Here is a 19,546-nt window from a genome sequence, read left to right on the forward strand (position 1 = left end):
TCCAACAAGAGAGTGCACAGCTACCTAGTATATGGTTGTGAACTTGGCCTGGCATGTTAAATCAAATGAAGTCTCCCAATTATAAATTAACAGGGTAAATTATCAACCTGAAATTTTTCCTGGTGAACATAGATGGGAAAAGACAGCCTGTCAATTCAATCTTTCTTCAAATAGGAAAGTGTTAAAAAGAAATGGTTCATCATTGATGACGCTCCGCTGAGTTGATGCTGAAGAGTTCAAATGGTGAAGAAGAAATAGTCAAATGTTTGCAATAATTTGAGTTTACCACTTCCATATCAGATGAATATGAATTCTTTATGCTGGAGAAGAGGAATTCAGACCGGCTGCCATGTCAGCGCAGATGTCGGGGAATGTTGTTCTTGGATTTAAGAAGGAGAAGAAAAGGATGTAACCTTTAAAGACTTGGTAAGCTGTAGAACAATTTGTTGAATAATACTGAGTCAAGCACTATCATCTATAAATAGATAGTGTTACCATGCAATAGACCTCACTCCTTCCTCGAGCAATCATTCTTCTGAACTCGAGATCAGAGAGCCCAATTTCCTGTCCAACGATGAAGTGTCTTCCGATTAGCTTTCTCATCTTGGCTTTGGCAACTGTTACTGCTTTTGCTTATGACCCCAGTCCTCTTCAGGACATATGCGTCGCCACCAATGACCTGAACTCTGGAGGTTGGTCCTCAATTCTTGCGCTATTCATGACTTTCAATTCTGGCTTATGATGCTGGAGCAATAACAGGAATTCTGTTTCTTATGCAGTGTTTGTGAATGGAAAGTTTTGCAAGGACCCGAAACAGGCCACAGCTGATGATTTCCTCTTTATGGGGTTTAGAAATCCTGGAAACACGACGAATCCACTTGGATCAAAGGTCACACCGGCTTTTGTCGACCAATTTCCGGGACTCAACACTCTTGGAATATCCATGGCTCGCCTTGACTTCGCTCCCGGTGGCCTAAATCCTCCCCACACTCACCCACGTGGCACTGAGGTTTTGGTCGTGGTGGAGGGTACGCTACTTGTTGGCTTCGTCACTTCCAACCAATTAAACAACACTCTCTTCACCAAAGTCTTGTACAAGGGGGACGTATTTGTGTTCCCAATTGGTCTCATTCACTTCCAGTTGAATTGTGGAAACACCTATGCACTAGCCTTTGCTGGTCTTAGCAGTCAGAATCCAGGAGTCATCACCATTGCTAATGCTGTCTTTGGAGCGAAGTCACCCATTTCTGCCGATGTTCTCACCAAGGCCTTTCAAGTCGACAAGAAGGTGGTTGACTACCTCGAAGCACAGTTTTGGTACGACAACAACTAAAAGGAATGGATGGCCGAAAATAAAAAGAAAGGTTGAACCGAATAAAAGGCTGCCTTGGAACAATAATTACTTGAGCACACAGTATATCAAGGCATACTTATGTATGTCATGTATGACCTATTTGTAATAAAAGATGATTCTTTAATCATCTCTCTCATGCGCACCTTGCCTGAAGTGTGTGCTAACATCTAAATTATGTAGAAATTGGAAAGTTATCATCTAAAGTTATGTGATTGCCAGATTTAAGTTCCAATGCCCTCGTAACTATATCGCAAAAAAAAGAATTTGCTACCCAAACAAATTCCAATTTTCAATTGTCTTCAAATTGTGTCAAGAAAGTGTTTGAAGTAAACATTAACGATCGCTTAAAGTAGGATCGTTTTCACAAAAGAGGGCCATAAGTTATTTTTATAGTAAATTAGGTTTAAAGTGGCCAACCTAGTCTCAAGTAAGATACTAAGTTCCCGGCTGGCCGAATCTTATTTGACCGGCGAATTTGTGTATTTCACGTGCGTCTCATGTGCTTCTTTCATGCATCTTAAGATGCACGAGCTCACCAACGTGTGAGATTTGGCACGAGAAATTGAGGTTATCTAATGCACTTGAATAATTCTGGTGTCAAAATTCGACTAGGGATTGCAGAAAGAATTGGCCCCGTAGTAGGAGACTTTCGTGAACTCTCGTGGCGAACCTAAGCCATTTGACTCGTGAAATTAGAATATGCGCACTACCTCTTCCCGAAATGTCCATTTCCTCAGTCAATTTTCAAAGATGTTTATGAGACTGTTTCGGTTTTAAGCAATTCTCGTCATACACGGTATGATATGCTCATTCCGAAAGAAGAGAAACTGGAATTGGTAATTTGGACCACGTCTGGTGTTCTTGAATTCTACCAGGCTTCGCTTAAGATAATTTAGTCAGTAAGACAATTCTATTACTGCAGCAAATACTATATGCTGACTTTGAGCATTTTCTGATTATTATATGCTCTCGTCATTTGTAGTGCATGGTGCTGGTTGCTTTTCTGCTTGTGGGTACATCAAAAATAAAATTTTAAAAATTTTAAAAATTTTAAAAATTTTAAAAATTTTAAAAAATTATTAGAAAAAAACACACACACACACACACCCCTCGTTCCCTAACAATTTTCATCGCTATCATTTTCCTGAATAAACCTTGCCATGTCTCAAATCTTTTGTTTTTTTCAACAGTTCCCAATCGCAATAGCTGCATTTGGATATGAAGCAGTGAAATTGTACAGAGAACAAAAGTATATATGTCGTTAACTGTCCAATGGACCGGTAACACCGAAGCCATATGCGAGGCCACAATCCAGTGGACCGCACTGCACATTGCATTCTGCGCGATATGCGGCATCTTAAGAGGCTGGGTCATTCCGGGGTTGCTTCTCCTTGAGATTGGAGTTATTCCTCAAGTATATATTGTTGTTCAATTAGATATTGTTGTTGCCTTAACCATCGGTCAAATGCTGGGAACGGCAACCATCCGTGAGCGTGCAAACTGCAAACAATTGGCTCTTTAATTTATGCAGCAGGAGCTTTTACTTTTGTTGTTCAGAAAAAAGGTTCTATTGAAACGCTTCATCTTTGAAAAGTCGGTAAACTGCAAGCATCACCCGATGGTAAACTAGACATTCATGCGTTCGTCAGGCCCGCATTCTAGAAGATAGAGTAATTTGAATTTGCTCATAGAATACTGCAGTTTCGCCTTGATCAAAGGGAAGACTATAGTAAATTCCCTGAATTTGAAGTCCTGGAGTGTGCTCTCCGTGCTACTCTTTCCCCACCTAACTTTGGAGCTTGTTTTCATTTTACAGGTCGCTAGTGCGACGGAAACGTCTGCCATGATGTTCTCGATCACCCTAGTCTGGAGTTCTACATGCTTAAGAGATTTCCAATTCCCTACGGTAGGACTCCAACTTTGCACTCCTCTCATTTTGTTTCTAGTTCAGCTCCCGACAATACGAAAAATCAATCCTCGAGTCGACCATTTGATCCATGATTTTTCGGGGCATCCTTTTTTGCCCTTTTGCAGCGGTCTATGTCATGACAGTTTCAATATTGTAAGGATACTGACAACGTTCTTGGGATGAGCTCCCCTCATTGTATTCATCCCGTCTGGTGTCGACTTTGCTAGTGCTCTCACCGTGGGTAATCCCACTCCATCCTGCCCTTCTCCATTCTTAGAATTGAAACTTCTCAATAATTTTCACCACCTCCTTTGCGGATATAATCTGTTATCTTTCCCTCATTCATGGAGTGGTTTTGTTTCTTTTTATTGCTTTGCAGGGGTAATAGGCATTGGGAAGAGCATTGTGATGATTGACAATCATGCGTTCATGAGATTTTTGAGCTTTTGCAGTAGCCATTGAAAACCATTGCGGTGGAATCTGTGAAGAGTGCCTTTCGACACGTCGTAGTACTAGTCAACATACACGCAGTTCTAGGTCCCGCCTCACATGGGAATAAAAAAGTCGAATGATTTTTCTAGCCTTACGTCTCACACTACCAGTCACATGGCATAATCGTACAAAGTCAAACAAATATAAATAAACAAGGCATCGAGATTGGAACTTAAAAGGGCGTGACCCAACTCCTCGGGTAACGATCTCTTTTTACCGTGCAAGAAGCCTATGAAAGCAAAACCAAGTAGAGCAGACCAAGAACAAGGAACAGTCTAACTAGGAAGGTTCAAGAATGGAGATTGGCTCAATCCAAGCTTCAAGCATCAGAAAAAGGGCCTTGGCAGAAGCCCCCGATCTTTCTTCTAGATCTACTTTGACAACCCTCATGTGATTAAACAGCTACCATGGACACCAAAGAACAGAGGACCGTTTATTTTCAGATATCATCGAATCATGAAACAGATAGAACTCTGATTTGCAATGACTATTGAGAGTGCTACATATCCAACGGCGCTGGAGAGGAAGACAACCGAGGCATATATCATGCCAGAGGACACCTTGCTAAAGCCCCTTCTAATATGATCAAAATTCATTGTGCGTAGACAGCACAACCGATACGCTTATATCAAGGTCATCTCGCAGTCACACGCTTTTTAGCAAAGAAAATGGTTAATAAGTTCTTAGACTTCAATCATACATATGTTTGGCTTCTGTAAGTAGGTCTCATGCAATCAAATGAGTTAATGATCAAACATGGATGTTTTCACCAAGCTTGAGTGAAATTAGACTCTCTTTTTTTTCTTTTTGGTAATGTAGTGAAATTAGACTGTTGCGTTCTTTGACAACCCAAAAAGAATTTCTAGTTGGATTAGAAGTCATTTTTTCTGGCTAAGAAGTCTTCTCCTAGTTTTTCCGGTGGAACTTCTCCTAGTTGACTAAGTAGCATCTCTAGAGAGTTATGTCCCTTAATTCCATTTGAAGTAGGATTTATGCTTCTTAAGGTTTCATGTTCCAAGTTGGAGCCAAATTTTAGAAGAGTCTGTATATGTGTTTTTAATTCTTCAGAGTCAATAGTGAGTGAAGGCTATTATTTAGCAATTGCTTACTTTGAATTGTGTAATGCAATTCTCCGCTTAGTATGATGCTTATTTAATCCCCGGATGTGATGTGTATGGAGCTTTTAGTGATACCTAAAGTAACTTACTGGTTTTGACGTATGATTCATTGTGATTTATCTTCAAGTTATCACGTTAGCCTACCACTTTGGGACTCAGCGTCCCGCATTAAGAAATCATTAGACTTATCTCTTAATAGTCTATGCAGAAGTACTGACAAAATAGGTCTTATCACATTAACTCTTGGTTCACTCGGCACAATATGAACAAGTGCTCAGGTGCTGAACCTCACAACTAAAAGTTGCAGGGTCCAACGCCTCACATCTCCTCTAATGATCATACCTATCGCATGATAATAAGGAAACTTGAAAGCTTTGCAAAATTTCATCAGCCAGTGGAACCGTGCAAAAATGAGTGTCTTCTTGGTCAGCAAACAAAGAGTCTAATGGTAATTCCTGTTCAATTATCTCGAAGAAGGTGGTGTAAAAATGACACATAGTTCTGTTCTGACAAGTCCACTATTCGTTCCAGAGTTTGTCTTTATTACTACCATAAAGCTACAAATGGCGCATTCCATTCTAAAAGAAGGCGATGGAAGAAAAGGAATGTACCATGGGATAATTCTATCCCTCCCACATTTTCATCTTCCTACTTCATTTTTCAAACTTTCTCACTTTCAAATTACAATTAAGCCAGCCAGATGGATTAATTGAAGAAAATATGTTCAAGCAGATACGATGTTCCCAGTCCATGAAGGCACAGACCAATCACAAAGATAGAGGTGGCAAATGATACGAGATCACTTCATATTTCTAGTATTCGACATTTATATTCTAATCTGCTAGCACTTCGGAATAGTTTGTGATGTTTTAGGCCCTTATCTGCTTCAAGAGTAACACAAAAGTTGGTATATCAAGTACACTAGTTAAAGGGAAAAAATTGCCATTTCTAGAACTCAAAATCTTTTAAATTACCAATCAGTCCAATTTCAACAACGGTGTGAGGTACAAAAATTGCATTAACTTTTCATTACATCGGGCAAGTCAGTGGATAGCAAAGGCTAGACTGACCTTTTACACATGAAAGAATGGTACATGATGCCACATAATTTTGCCTGAGAAAGTGATGCTCGTAAAATTCGAGTCTCATCTTTTGCAGTCAACAAGCTTCCAAGTCTCATCTTTTGCAATCAATAAGCTTGAATTTCACCTGCATTAGGACTTGATCTTATCTATCCGCAGGACAGATGGATATCAAAGCCAAAAATTTTGAGGACTTCTACAAGAAGATCGCAGTAATGCAGAACGCTGTATGAGGAAAAGCTCCTAAAAATGAATAATACAAAAACAAACATCCTACCTAGACGAACTAATCGTGGCTGCCTTTGAGGCTTTACCTCCAGATGGGGAATCTTTGGTGGATTGAGAATCAGAATTGATGGCTATATTTCCTACACCAACCTCCACCGCCTCCCTATCATCCTTTTCCTTGGTAAATTTATCTGAATTGGCAACTTCAGTCACCTGATTTTGATTAGGAGGAACAGAAGGCTCCAGCAAACGAGGGCCTGCATTGATCCATGGATGTAGAAGGCATTGCGCAGCAGTTGGTCGACTCTCAGGAACAAAGTCCAGGATGGGAACTAGGAAGTCAGTCAGTTCATCAGCATCTTGCTGACTAAATTCATATTTCTCAAGAAGAACCTTGTTCAATGGCCAGAACCGCAACCTCCGTATATGTCTTAAGTCACCATATCTATTAAAGAAGTCTCTAGAGTACCGACCACCAAGAGCAATCTAATATTCAACATAATGTGAAGTATTAGATACAATGTGTCCGTGAACATAGGACGCAAAATATTCGGAGAGCGACATTCTCACCTTGCGAGGCATCATTCCTAGGAGCTCCATCATCAATGCCAAGTGGTCCTAAAACAGATTATTTAGCATCAACTGGAGTGAACTTATATTCTAAATTTAAAAGTTAAGCTTAGCTGAAAACAAACTAGGATGGTCAAAATTCTATAGCTACGATACTCCACATTCTTGTTCATCTTTTTAAGATAAAAATACATCAGATAAGGATTGAAAAAACAGCCCAGAGAAGCTATAGAATCATTATCAACAAATCTCAAGGAGAACATTCCTGAAATGAACACATTTTTCATAAGAAGGAAAGCAATCTCATTATCAGAAAAATGCATGCCCCTCAAATAATTCACTTTATTCCTTTTATAAAGCACACATATGGCCATATATATTTCAATGAAAAACATACATGATAAGTCCAACTCATTTATTATGAAAAAATGATAAGCATCTTTACTCAAGTTCCCTCCTTATTGAAAAATTTAGGTTGTTAAGCAACCCAAAAGCATCTAGAACAGCTTTTCTTCTTCAAGAAACGCTGCATATGTAATTCTAACAGTTGGTGAAAATGGTCCCTGCTTCATGGGAAAATTAAAGTTTTGTGTGTATGACATTTTTTTTAAAGCACTTAACCAACAACATGCTAAATCAACAAAACCAATGTCATCCAATAATTTTCTAAACCTTCAGAACAAAGGATGATTATTTGCAGCATGCAAATGGAAAGAAAGTACGTCAACGTCTCTGATGAACAGAAGATCTGCAAATAAATGTAAATAATCCCAGAGGATGCCATACCTCATCCCTGTCGAAGTTGTCACCACTGTGAGGATCAAATAGTACATCACCAGTGGCAAGCTCAAAGCAGATACAAGCAAAAGACCAAAGATCAGCTGAAGTAGAATACTTAGACCCAAGTATGACCTCCGGACACCTGTACTGTCTTGTTTGGATGTCATTTGTAAACTGTTTGTAAGTCCAACATGCATTGCCAAAGTCGACCAACTTGCATTTCAGGTCTAAAGATGCAAGCAGCTTCTGCCTCACAGAGCGACTACCCCTCTTATTACCTCTCATGCCAGAATCCTTTATTCCACCAGCCTCTGTCAATTTAGAAGGAATAGTGGACTGATCTTCATTGGGCCCCAAGTCAGATTTGGTGCTCTGACAAGTATCACTTGCAGCCGACGTTTCAGCAGACTCAGCTTCCACAGAAACTTTTTTCTCCATACAGACCTGAGCAGCTCTCTTTGCCTTTTGTCTGATCTTTTTCTTCTGATTTTTAGTCAGACTCCCATTCAAAGCTCTAACATCTTTACCAACCCCAGCAATGGAAACATTATTTTCCTTACTGTTAGGAAGGATGAGAGGAACACCCGACTTTCCAGGGTCCTTCAAAGGGTCAATCATCGTCAGCAACAAAATGTTCTCCGGCTTCAGATCAGTGTGTATGATGGATAGCTGCCTATGCAAGTAATCCAAACCCACCAAGACATGAAAACAAATTTCCTTTACCATATGAAGAGGAAGTCCACGGTAATCAGTGTACTTAATGAGAGTCAAAAGATTGTCCCCCAAGTACTCAAAAACCATGCAGACATGCTGTCCATTTGGACCTGAATGCTTAAAGTGGTCCAACAGTTTCACCACGCACTTTTTATCTTCCGGGTCTCCTTCCGCGATCTGTTGCAAGATGGTTATCTCATCCATGGCGGCCTCAGTGTAGTGTTGAGCGCTCTTTTGCACTTTCAGAGCGACATACCGCTGGCATTTCCAACAATATGGGGAAGAAAAAGCAGAAAGATAAGAACCATTCATTAGAAAATTCAAATCTGTTGGCTAAAGAGAACCTAAAGGAGCAGGGACAAGAAATTATGAACAATAGCGGTGCCACAGGCGTACTTGCTCGGAAATTATTAGGGAAAACTCGAGCTTCAACAGAGCACACAGAGGAACTCATTCTTTAACCAATGATCTCCAACTACAATAATTTCTTCAGTCTCTAGTCTAGTTTCCTCCCGCTAATCTATCGCAATCTTCACTATCAGACATAAACCAAACACGCCCACGCGCACAAAACCACTCCGTTTTACTATCAAGCATCTAACTTTACTTCAGTCCGTGTCATTCCCCAACTCCCTCGGAAACGCAATAAATCACACAAAACAGAGAGAGAGAGAGAGAGACGTACGGAACTCTGCGTGTCCCAAGCGAGCCAGACGGTGGAGAAATGGCCCCAGCCGAGCTTGCTCTGGACGACGTACCGTCCGCCCTTGAAGGCGTCCCCGATCCGGACGGCGTGGTAGCCGCCGCGCCTGTAGTCCTCCGTCCCTTCGTCCTCCGAGGTGTAGCAGTCATCGCTGCTCTCGCAGCTCCGGTCCTCCGCCTCCGCCTCTGCCTCCTCCTCCTCCTCCTCCTCCGGCCGCCGCCGCTGCCTCTCCTGCTTCTCCGCCATTCCCCCCTCCTCCCTCCACACAAAAACCAAAACAGAAGAAAAATCACCACTTCCCAATCGAGAAAACCCCCCACTCCCTCCTTCCCTCGGCGATTCCGGTCCTCGACGAGGTCCCCTAGGGCCCCCGACAGCTCAAACGGAGCCCCCGATTCGGCGACGGCGACGGTGGCGGCGGCGGCTCCGGCGGCGGCGGCGGAGGCGATGGAGGAGATTTTCCGGGCGGGTTTGTTGCAGGCGTTTTTGTCTCGGAGTGAAGTTATCGGAGAGTTTAGGTCAAGTCATCTCTATCCCTCTGCGATTGCCGTTCGTGCCTTCTTGAGATTGGACAAGTAATCGGGTCGGCCCGCGTGTCTTGTCGTGTCGGGTCGGGTCGGGTTGTTCTCTTTGGGCCCCACCGCGGGGTTGAGGTGGCGTCGCTATCAATCATGGGGCGGTAGTCCTTTCCTTCCCCACCGTCTGATCTATAAAGGGCCAGTGTTGGGCTTGGGCCCGGCTCCGCTAGATCGTGCTGCGCGTGTTTCAGCAAAATACGCAAGAAAATAATGTAAAATAAATGAAAGGTTAAGTCTTGGCTTAGAGATAAGGTTGACAATTCGTGTTTTCGTATTCTATATTTTATTTTTTTCGAAAAATATGAGCTCAATCAAATATAATTTGAATCAATCGTTGTTTCGAAAAAAACTAGTTGTTTCAAAAAAAACTAGTCTAGCGCGCCCGCATATGTTAATGTATGTGCATTCGCAGGTACTTTTGCGTATATATCATTTGAAGCTGTAACCCATCAAGTGTAGAAAATACTGAATTAAAAAAAAATTATAAATCAGACATAGCCAATGTTGCTTGAAAGTTTCAACTTAAAGTTTTGCTAAATAGATGAACCGTCAAAAAATTAGAAAATAAGAGTTTTGAAAGGTTACATCTTCGAATGTTTTATTTTGTTTTATTTTAGAGTATGGAGTGTTCCTTATTTATCGTATTCTTTCAATTTTTCAAATGTCTAAATTTATATTAGAGATCATTTTCTTTATCGGCACAAGTGTGTAATTGATTTTTTTTTAATACAGCATAAAGGTGACCACTGGGCAGTCCAGTAGGCCTTGCTGACAAGCCACAATGTTTGTCCAAGCCCGTCCCCCCACAAAATTTTTACATAAAAACTTGTGCCAGCCTTTCTAACCATGTGCCCCCCCGTCCAAACACGTCAAAAAGGTCTTTCGACCCTTATGACTTAGGTCGAGGCTGAGCCAGCTCGAGGGCCGTAAAAACCATGATCAGATCTTCGTCAATCTTCGTTGACAGAACTCCAAGACTCCGGTAAATGGCAGCGTTGGGAAACGGAGTGGAGTTTCCCCGCTTTTTTAAATTTAAAGAAACGGGATTTCGGTGGAAAGCTCAAGAACCCCACCACCATTGGCTTTCTAAACGTCGATTACCGTGCATCGGAAGCGATGCCAGTCCCCCACACTTTTCCAAGCGTTGTGGCAAAATGAGCTCGAGAGACCCATTTGCACAACCATCAACGCCAAGATGTTCATCTTAAAAATTAACCAGGTGCCCCCCTAAATGGGCTGCCAAAAACAATTGGCCCAAGAACCATCCGAACGATCGCTCTCTAATTTCAAATATTCCCTGAATTTATATATAATTCTCAAATAGGCCCCCCACCAGGGCCACAACTGCACAAAACGTGTCGAATCGCCCCCCAAGAGCAATCAAATGTTCAGAAAGTTGGGTGCCTCTTCACGTTCAAAAACCCTAACTTAATCTCCAAATTTCGTGTGATGAAGACGATGGAGACGGAGGCGGCGGCCACACCAATGTCAGCCACCACCATTGCCTTCACACAAGACGGCAGGCGTTGTCGTTGCCCTCACCACATTCTAAAAGAAGAGCGAGAAAGGCGTTCGGTGCTCCCGTCGCCGCCAGCACACTCACGTCCAATTACTGTCGTAGCCGCCGCCCGTCACTTCATTCTTTTAAAGCGACCGTGATGCATGCGAGGGAAAGCCAAGGCCGTTGCTCTTTAATGCAACGATGAGTCGAGAAGAAAGGATTTTGCTTTTTGGAAGAATAAAATCAGAAGAATGATTATTCAATTGTTCCTATAAATCAAGATAACATTCTCTATCCAATCTAGCCAACCCAATGACAAACTTCGAGCAAATCTGGCAACACCAACGAATGATTTCTTCTTGAACTCCTCCATGGCCTTCCCACGGAGTCCGTACCCCCTCCATCTCTCGCAGCAGCGGTGACCAAGGGGCGCCTGCCATCGTGAGGTTAACACGCCGCGCCGGCTCGGCGATGCCTCATTGGAACATGGCTCCATTGGCGGCCGCCCACCGACGCTTTCTCCTTCGTCCTGCTTCAAACCGCGCCCTTTGCCGGACTGTCTCCTTCAGTTTTCTGTCGAAGGGAGCTGGCTACATCCACGGCCAAAATTAGCTGGGAAAATATAAAGAACCGAGATTGCCATTGCCCTGGACTTTGTTAATGTTTAATTTAATGAAATAAAAAAGGAATTTCCCTTAGTCAAGCGAAAAAATCCTTTGAGATTCGATTCAAATAAATTTAATTTACACTAGTCAATTTTTTTCCTGAATTCCACGGCCGTTGCTTTTTTTCCCCCAATCTAATAGGAATTGTCAACTGATTTAATTTTCAAAGAACGAGAATCCGTGTACCGGGCTCTCATTGGTCAAATTTGGACTAGCATACGTCCATTTTATGTTGTCTCAACAAATCACTTTAGCCGAAAGCATATTAGGTCGAGTTAAATAGAAAAGGACATGTCCTAGCAATAGATCGACTCTCTCTCCCTCTCTCAAAACATATTGTCCACGCCACCCCTCTCATGTACCTCCGAATCAATGTGTTCTAATGAGATTTTAAGTGAAACAACTTACGTTCTAACCTTGAACAATACGTGATGTAGAACAGCTCACAAATATTTATATCGAAACTTTTAAGCATTATAAAGGCGAGTGGTCCTGCTCATGCCATAATGCCATAAAAATTAAGGATAAATTTGTCACAGTGGATATAGTTTAAGATTTTTGGTGATTTTTATCCTTAAAATTAATCAAATGCCCTCTAAAACTAGAAGTTGTCATGGGTCATGACTACCAAAAGAATTGGCCCAAGAGCTATCCAAATGATCTCTCTCCAATTCCAAATATCCCATAAATGTATATGAAATTCAAAAAATAGCCCCCATAATTGTACAAAATGTATCAAATCGCCCCAAGAGCAATCAATTGTTGCATGGCCGTGAACTAGGCGCCTCTTCATGTTCAAAAACCCTAATATGATCTCTAAATTTGAGAGACAAAAACAATGGAGATGGAGGTGGCGGTGGCGGTAACGCCAATGCCAACCACTATCACTGCCTTCACACAAAGAGAGAGACGAAGGCGATGGTAGTTGTCGTTGCCCTCACCACGTTCTAACAAGGCATCATAGGAGATAGAAAACAAACTGGAAAATTACCAAAATAGTTTTAAAGCTATTGCAACTTTTCCAATTTAGTCCTAATTTTTTTTTTCAAATCAACCTTAAACATTTTGTAATTGTGCAAATTCAGTCCATCCGACCATTTTTGGCTAACCGAGACTAACGTGAATAAGTTTTAATAATATTTTATCTTTTTTGAACGTTTTTACTCCTTTTTCTTTTTTCATTTTTTCTTTTTGTTTGTTTTTTTTCTTCACTTCCTTCTCCTTCCTCTAGCCAATCACCTGCAGCAAGAGACAGGGCCGGCAAGAGACCTCGCCCAAGTCGCCAACTAGGTTGGCAAGGATCAAGCCTCGCCAAAGGCCGCAAGGTCGAAGGCAACCACCTCACGCAACCTCTGGCAAAAGCTGCTAGTGGTTGAGCAAGGCTTGCCCTTGTCGGCCATGGGCGACGCCCGACCTCGCCAAGCAAGGTCAAAGGCCACTACCTCGCACAACCTTGGGCAAGGACTACCAGTGGTTGTGTGAGGCTTGCCCTTGTCGACCGTGGCAATAGCCAAACTTGCTACCTCCAGCAGGGCCTCGCCTAGCCATGGGGAGGGCAGCTTCACCATCACTAGGCAAGGTTTGACCTTGCCAACGACAGGCGAGGTGAACCTTATCGGTGCTCTAGCTGGCTAGCCATAGAATGGAGGGAAGAGGAAAAAGGATAGAAAAAAAAAGGAAAAATAATAATAAGTTGAAAAATAATAATAACAATAAACTATCCACGTCAACACTAGCTAGTAAAAAATGGCTGGATGAACTAAATTGGCACAATTGCAAAAGTTTAGAATTGAATTGATTGGAAAAAAAAAAAGGTTCAAGATTGAATTGAAAAAATTACAATAGATTTAACATTGTTTTGATAATTTCCCAAAGAACGAACAAGAAAGGTGTTTGGTGCTCTTGTCGCCACTTGTGCACTCGCATCCAACCACTATCATTGCCACCGCCTGTCACTCTTTTAAAGCGACCTTAATTCCAGAAGAGAAAATCAAGGCCATCATCCTTTAATGCAATGATGAGCCAAGAAGAAAGGGTTTTGCCTTTTGCAAGAATTAAAGTCATAAGAATGATCATTCAATTGTTCATATAAATCAAGACTACAACCTCTATCCATTCTATAACCCTAGCCAACCCAATGACCAACTACAAGCAAATTAGGCTACACCAACAAAAAATCTCTTCTCTGACAAAGCCATTTGTTAATGATTTATCTTTACCCAAATGATCCAATCCAGAAGAAATTATTAAAAGCAAGTGAAAAACGACTCGTAGCAGTGTAAAAAGCCCCCCCTTGCTGGCTTAGCCTCCATGTGCAAGCTCTTAGAACACCACAACTTGACTTCCATCAACAAGTTCAAAGACAAAATAGATCTCTTCCTAAACTCCTCCATGGACTTTCCATGGAGCCCGTGTTCCCTCCATCTCTTGTGGTGGCGCTGACTAAAGGCCGCCTGCCATCGTCAGCTTAACTTGCCACATTGGTCGGGCGATGCCTTGCCAGAAACATTGCGGCAGCAATGGCAACCACCCACCAACGCTATCTCCTTCATCCTGCTTTGAACTGTGCCCTTTGTTGGCATCTCTCCTTCAGTTTTTCTGTTGAAGGGAGCTAGTTACTTCAACCCCGTTTGGTTCGGCTTTTTGAAGAAGCTTTCGGTCCCCAAAGCCCCTTGGGAAAAAAATTTAGTGTTTGGTTCAGCATTTGAATCCTCCCTTCTCAAAATGCTTGCCTTTGAAATGCTAAAAGCCCAAAGCAGGTGGAGACCTACTTTGGGCATTTCAGCATTTTCGACATGCTAGTGTACAGGATTAATGATTTTTTGTTAATTGCCTATTTTACCCTCAAAATTTTATTAAAGTCCAATTTTACCCAATACAAAACAAAACCTACCTTTCTCAAGGCTCTTTCCTATGTTCTGCAGTCCATCACGCGACGGCTTCTTCTTCGTCTCACAGCACATCCGCTCTCGTCAATATCCACCCTGTGGCTCGCAGCATCACCTCCACTCTCGCCGCCTCTTTCTCTCTCTCTCTCTCTCTCTCTCTCTCTCTCTCTCTCTCTCTCTCCTCCCTCTTTACTTCATTTTCGTCGCTGGATGGTGATCTGCCTATTATCTCGGTCTTCTCGGTCTATTCCGATCGTTTGTTTGTGGTGTGTCTTTTGCTTCAACGATTGAATCTACTAGTTTGACGTCTTTTCCTTCCTCTGTGTTATGCAGTGTGTTGTGTGGTTATATGGGTCGAATCGACCGTTGGAGCCTCTCCTGCGGTTTCGCTTGTTTGGATCTGATGCTCTCCTGTGGTTTCGCCTATCCGTTAATCGGGTCTTTTCTGTGTCATGGGATCTGGAATCTTGTGCCTCTGTTGCTTTTGATGTTCATTCACCTGATAATAGCTTCCGAGTTATTACCTTGAGAGTTGGTACAAATAACAGTAAGACAACTTGATGTTCTTGTCCATCCTCTCTCTCCTAATGAGCGCCTGGTCGAATTTGTCCATAAGATCGTTACCACGATCAGTCCCATCATTGAAATTTAACAAACGAGAAAGTATCACCTTTCTAGTGACTTCTGTCTTTTGTTTTTTAGGGGAATTGTTGGAGGAGAAAAATTGTGTTCTTTCTAGTTCTGTTTTGTCAAATTACAAGCAGGGCTGTAGTGTTAATTGTGCAATATTGGACTTTTAGGCCGCGTTTGTTTGTGTTTCTTTTTTTTTTTTTAAACACTTTTTCTGTTTTTTTGTTCCTGGGAACAAAAAAGGAACAGAAACGCGTTTTCTTTTGTTCCCAGGAACAAAAAAGAAACAGAAACAAGAAACACAAATTTTGTGTTTCTTGTTTCTGAAACACTTTTGAGAAACACTTTTTTTTTTCTTTTTTCTCTTATTTTCTTGTTCTTTTTTCTTTTGGCGGTCGCCGCCTCGGCCATGGCCGGTGACCGGCCGACGAGGGACTGGCGGCCTCGCCCGGCCACGCGAGGCTCGCGGCCCCCGGCGAGGCCGAGGCTCGCCGCCGGCCGGGTGAGGTCGGCCTCGCCGGATCCGGGCGAGCTCGAGCTCGCCCAGCCATGGCGAGGCCGACTCGCGCCGGCCCGGGCGACCTCGATCTCGCCCCAGATCCGGCGAGGCCGACCTCGCCCGGCAGCCGGCGAGCCTCGGCCTCGCCGGGCGGTGGCCGGCGAGGCGCGCGCCGCCCGCCGCTAGGCGAGCTCGACCTCGCCGGATCAAGGCGAGGCCGACCTCGCGTGCCGGCCGGGCGAGCTCGATCTCGCCCGGATCCGGCGAGGCCGAGCTCGGCCGGCCGGCGAGCCTCGGCCTCGCCTGCCGGGGGCGAGCTCGGCCTCGGGCGGTGGCCCGGCGAGGCCGCGCCCGCCCCGCCGGGCGAGCTCGACTCGCCGGATCAAGGCGAGGCCGACCCTCGCCGGCGGTCACCGGCCAAAAGAAAAAAAAATGAAAAAGAAAAAAAGAAAAAAAGGAAAAATAAGAAAAAAATAGAAAAATAAAAGAAATAAAAAAAATTATCCAAATTTACCAAACATGTTTCGTTTATTTTTTATTTCCGGAACAAGTTTACCAAATGCGTTGTTTTGTTCAAAATTGTTCCCGAAACAAACATTTTTTTCTATTTCTGTTCCCGGAACAATTTTTAAACAAACACAACCAAACGCGCCCTTATTGGTTCTTGATGTGTTTCTTTGTTTGACCACAACACCGGCTGATTTCTACTTTTTAAGTGTAAAAGGAATCATTGTTGTGTTGGAATCCATTCTCCAATATTTTATGCTTGCAAATTGATTATAAGTTCTATTCTTACATATCTTAACAAAACAAAATGTGATGTTAGTTGGGTATAAACAAGGAAGGAATTGTGAGCCAGGTACTAATTGGGATTGTACGGTTAAGTCTACTACTACTGCTTTATTTAGACTGAGTGGTGCAACTTGATGCTTCAGAATATGGACATTCTCATTTAAGATCCTTAATGATAGATTATTTGATGCATTTTTGGAATTCTTTAAAAATCCTTCGACTTTGTGAACGCGACCAAAACAAGCTCTCCAAGATGTACGTTGCTGTTCTTACTTGATTTTCGCGATTTCAATGGTCTACATTGGAGCTTGTTTATGTTTTTGGTAGATGGTAATGTTGGGTTTGGGATGACCATGAGCTTTGGTTATGGTGGTTAAATTGGGTCTTCGGCACATATTGGATTTCTTGTTTGTGGAAGTTAGTCAGAGCATGTTGTATTTGTTGCTATTTATATGATAGATAATCAATGTTTTGGTGATGGGTACTTTCTGGTAATGGGTGGCCGGAAGCATGGGATGGTTATATTTTGTAAGGCATTGGAAATTCGAAAAAGCTCGATTGGTTGATGAATCTTGAGTGGATAAAATGTAAAGAGCTGGCTTTTTGCAAGTAACTTACTGAGATTTCTTAGTGCAGTTATGGTAGCTTAATAGGTATAATTCTCTGCTGAGCAGTTTTTCCAATTGAACATATGGAAATTAGTGCTTTTTTAAATTGGGTTTATGATCTGCAATTGTTGCAAAAAGGTGGTCAGGCTGTCAATTGCACAAGTCTTGATTGTGATTTCCCATAAACAAAAGGCTACTTTGAGGGAGGTTTACAAGAAAAAGAAGTACTTGCCCCTTGATCTCCGTCCCAAGAAGACCTGAGCTATTCGGAGAAGGCTTACAAAATATCAAGTAGTGATTTGCTCCTTATTTCGAAGTCTTATCTCTAATTGTTAAAAGCATCTTCCTTCTGGAATTGCTCGCAAACTTGTAAGATTTTTTGCTTGGATATTCTAAAAATGGCTAGTATTGGTTTTTTTTTTTTTTTTTTTTTTTTTTAATCTAATGAGTGAATGGTCGAGGTGTGTGATCGCCGCTCATCACGAGCTGCATAAGATGCTTGACTGATTGCTAAGAGTTGTTCGTGCCGCTATTGGTGTTTTTTTTTTTAATCTAATGAGCGAGTCGAATGCGTGGAGACACCGCTTGCTTTGATTTCTTCATCTTTGGAGTTTGTGTTGTCTTTACGGACGTGATATGCTGAGCTCTGAGATCCTATTTCTGAAACCCAACTCTGTTTGCTAAGTTTCATCATGTTGATCGTTTCTTTTCTAGGCTTGTTTCATCGTGTTGGCACTCCTTGTAGGTAAAACTATTAAATGCTCATGAAATAGCCATAAGTTTACAAAGTTGTTAAGATTTGTAATACTAAGTATAACGTATTTCTTTTTTCCATACATATATGACCATGTTTACTATAATGAAATAACTCTTTTTAGTCAAATTTGTATGAGAAGAACTTGGTTTTATTTTTCTTAATGAGGACCTCCCTTTTTATATGTGATGCTTACTCAAAAAAATTAGCATCCACAATCGGTCGCTTCACCGTCCACCGAATAAGTTCACCTTTTTTTTTCTATATTATTTTTATCTTTTGACAATCAATAGCCCACTTTTATCAATACACTAAAATGATCATTAATTAACGAAGATGATTAATACTACAATAATTAAAAAAATTATTTAAAGTTGAAAACAAACCTAAAAGAACCCTAGGCCAAAAGTTGAGGTTTGCATCTAATCTATAATCAAATTCGTTTAATATAATTTTTAAATAAATTTATTAATATGTATTTTTTACATTACTCTCAACATGAAAATATAAAATATTATAAAAAAAAAAAACTTAATTTGGTCACACCAAAAGACTTTTCAAATATATGTTTACCAAACAGTTTTGCATTTTCCTAAAGCACTTTTCAGTTATAGTTTACCAAACAGTCTAGCATTTCAGAAAACACATTTGCCTCAAAGGTATTAACATTCTCCCAAGGGCATTTCTTCAAAACCGAACCAAACGGGCCCTTCTACGGCCAAAATTAGCTAGGAAAATTGAGCCGAGATTGTCATCGCCCTAGACTTGTGAACGTTTAATTTTAATGAAACAAAAAGGGATTTCCCTTAGTTAACCGAAAAAATCCTTTGAGATTTGATTCAAATGAAATTAATTTACGCTATTCATATTTCTTCTGAATTTCAGGACCGTTGCTTTTTCCCCCGTCTAATGAGAATTGACAACTAATTTAATTTCCAAAGAATGACAATCCGTGTAGTTGGCTCTCATCGGTCAAATCTGGACAAGTATACATCCATTTCATGTCGTCTCAACAAATTAGTTTAATCGACAGCAAATTAGGTCAAGTTAAATAGAAAAGGACATATCCTAGCAGTAGATCGATATCTCTAGCAGTAGATCGACTCTCTCTCTCTCTCTCTCTCTCTCTCTCAAAACATATCATCCCGGTCACACCTCATGATGTAGAACAGCTGATAAAAAGCTTAAATGGAAACCTCCAAATGTCAAAAAGAGCAGATGGTCTCACTCATGCCACAATAACGGGACAACTGCAAATGGTCATAATTTTTTATCTGAGAGGAGTTATGGCAAGTACAGCATATCAAATTGAAAAATATTGTGAGATCTTCGAAGTTGGAAACAAAGAACATAGGTTTGGGCAATGTTGGACCTCCAAATTCACATGTTTTCCTTGATTTCCAGGCTTTCAAAGATTTTGGACTTTTTTGCAGATTTCCATAGCATGTTTTTAAGACTTCCCCTGTATTAATATTTTTCTTTTATTATGTCATTTGATTTTAATTATTTGATTATTTCTCAAAGGGCAACCTCCCTATAAATAATTGCCTAAGACATTATAAAGAGTGCTTATTATTTATAATAAACATTATCATTTGAAATCCTTTTCCAAGCACGGTTTGATTTAATGCTTTGTCTTTGGTAAATAAAACTTAACTTCATCTCTTATTTTTGTCTTCCA

The 19,546-nt window shown here is 41.4% G+C and overlaps 2 protein-coding genes across 3 annotated transcripts; one reads left to right on the plus strand and one right to left on the minus strand.

Annotated features, from left to right (window-relative positions):
• The first annotated feature begins 516 nt into the window (after positions 1–516).
• Positions 517–1,572, plus strand: LOC104438667 (germin-like protein subfamily 1 member 13). The gene is made up of 2 exons (XM_010051855.3): positions 517–692; positions 780–1,572. The coding sequence occupies exons 1-2, from the start codon at positions 575–577 to the stop codon at positions 1,331–1,333; spliced, it is 672 nt and encodes a 223-aa protein (XP_010050157.2). The 5' UTR covers positions 517–574; the 3' UTR covers positions 1,334–1,572.
• Positions 1,573–5,818: 4,246 nt separating this feature from the next.
• LOC104438657 (SRSF protein kinase 2) lies at positions 5,819–9,494 on the minus strand. 2 transcript variants are annotated; one of them, XM_039312175.1, is made up of 5 exons: positions 8,933–9,494; positions 7,540–8,505; positions 6,754–6,801; positions 6,270–6,669; positions 5,819–6,082 (listed from the first exon to the last, which is right to left on the minus strand). In XM_039312175.1, exons 1-5 carry the CDS (start codon positions 9,194–9,196, stop codon positions 6,063–6,065), a joined length of 1,698 nt encoding a protein of 565 aa, XP_039168109.1. In that variant the 5' UTR covers positions 9,197–9,494; the 3' UTR covers positions 5,819–6,062. The 2 variants fall into 2 exon arrangements, with proteins under 2 accessions (XP_039168109.1, XP_010050149.1); XM_010051847.3 differs by having other exon boundaries at positions 6,233–6,669.
• Between the last annotated feature and the right edge of the window lie 10,052 nt (positions 9,495–19,546).

The sequence above is a fragment of the Eucalyptus grandis genome, chromosome 1, assembly GCF_016545825.1.
Source record: "Eucalyptus grandis isolate ANBG69807.140 chromosome 1, ASM1654582v1, whole genome shotgun sequence".
NCBI classification, from domain to species: domain Eukaryota; kingdom Viridiplantae; phylum Streptophyta; class Magnoliopsida; order Myrtales; family Myrtaceae; genus Eucalyptus; species Eucalyptus grandis.

Excerpts from the sequence above, each read along its gene's own strand:
- LOC104438667 (XM_010051855.3), top strand. The coding sequence starts at position 575 with ATGAAGTGTCTTCCGATTAGCTTTCTCATCTTGGCTTTGGCAACTGTT. Across the intron at positions 693-779 it reads CAATGACCTGAACTCTGGAG|TGTTTGTGAATGGAAAGTTT; the intron begins GTTGGTCCTCAA and ends TTTCTTATGCAG.
- LOC104438657 (XM_010051847.3), bottom strand. The coding sequence starts at position 9,196 with ATGGCGGAGAAGCAGGAGAGGCAGCGGCGGCGGCCGGAGGAGGAGGAG. Across the intron at positions 8,506-8,932 it reads CTTGGGACACGCAGAGTTCC|CGGTATGTCGCTCTGAAAGT; the intron begins GTACGTCTCTCT and ends TGGAAATGCCAG. Across the intron at positions 6,670-6,753 it reads TAGGAATGATGCCTCGCAAG|ATTGCTCTTGGTGGTCGGTA; the intron begins GTGAGAATGTCG and ends GTTGAATATTAG.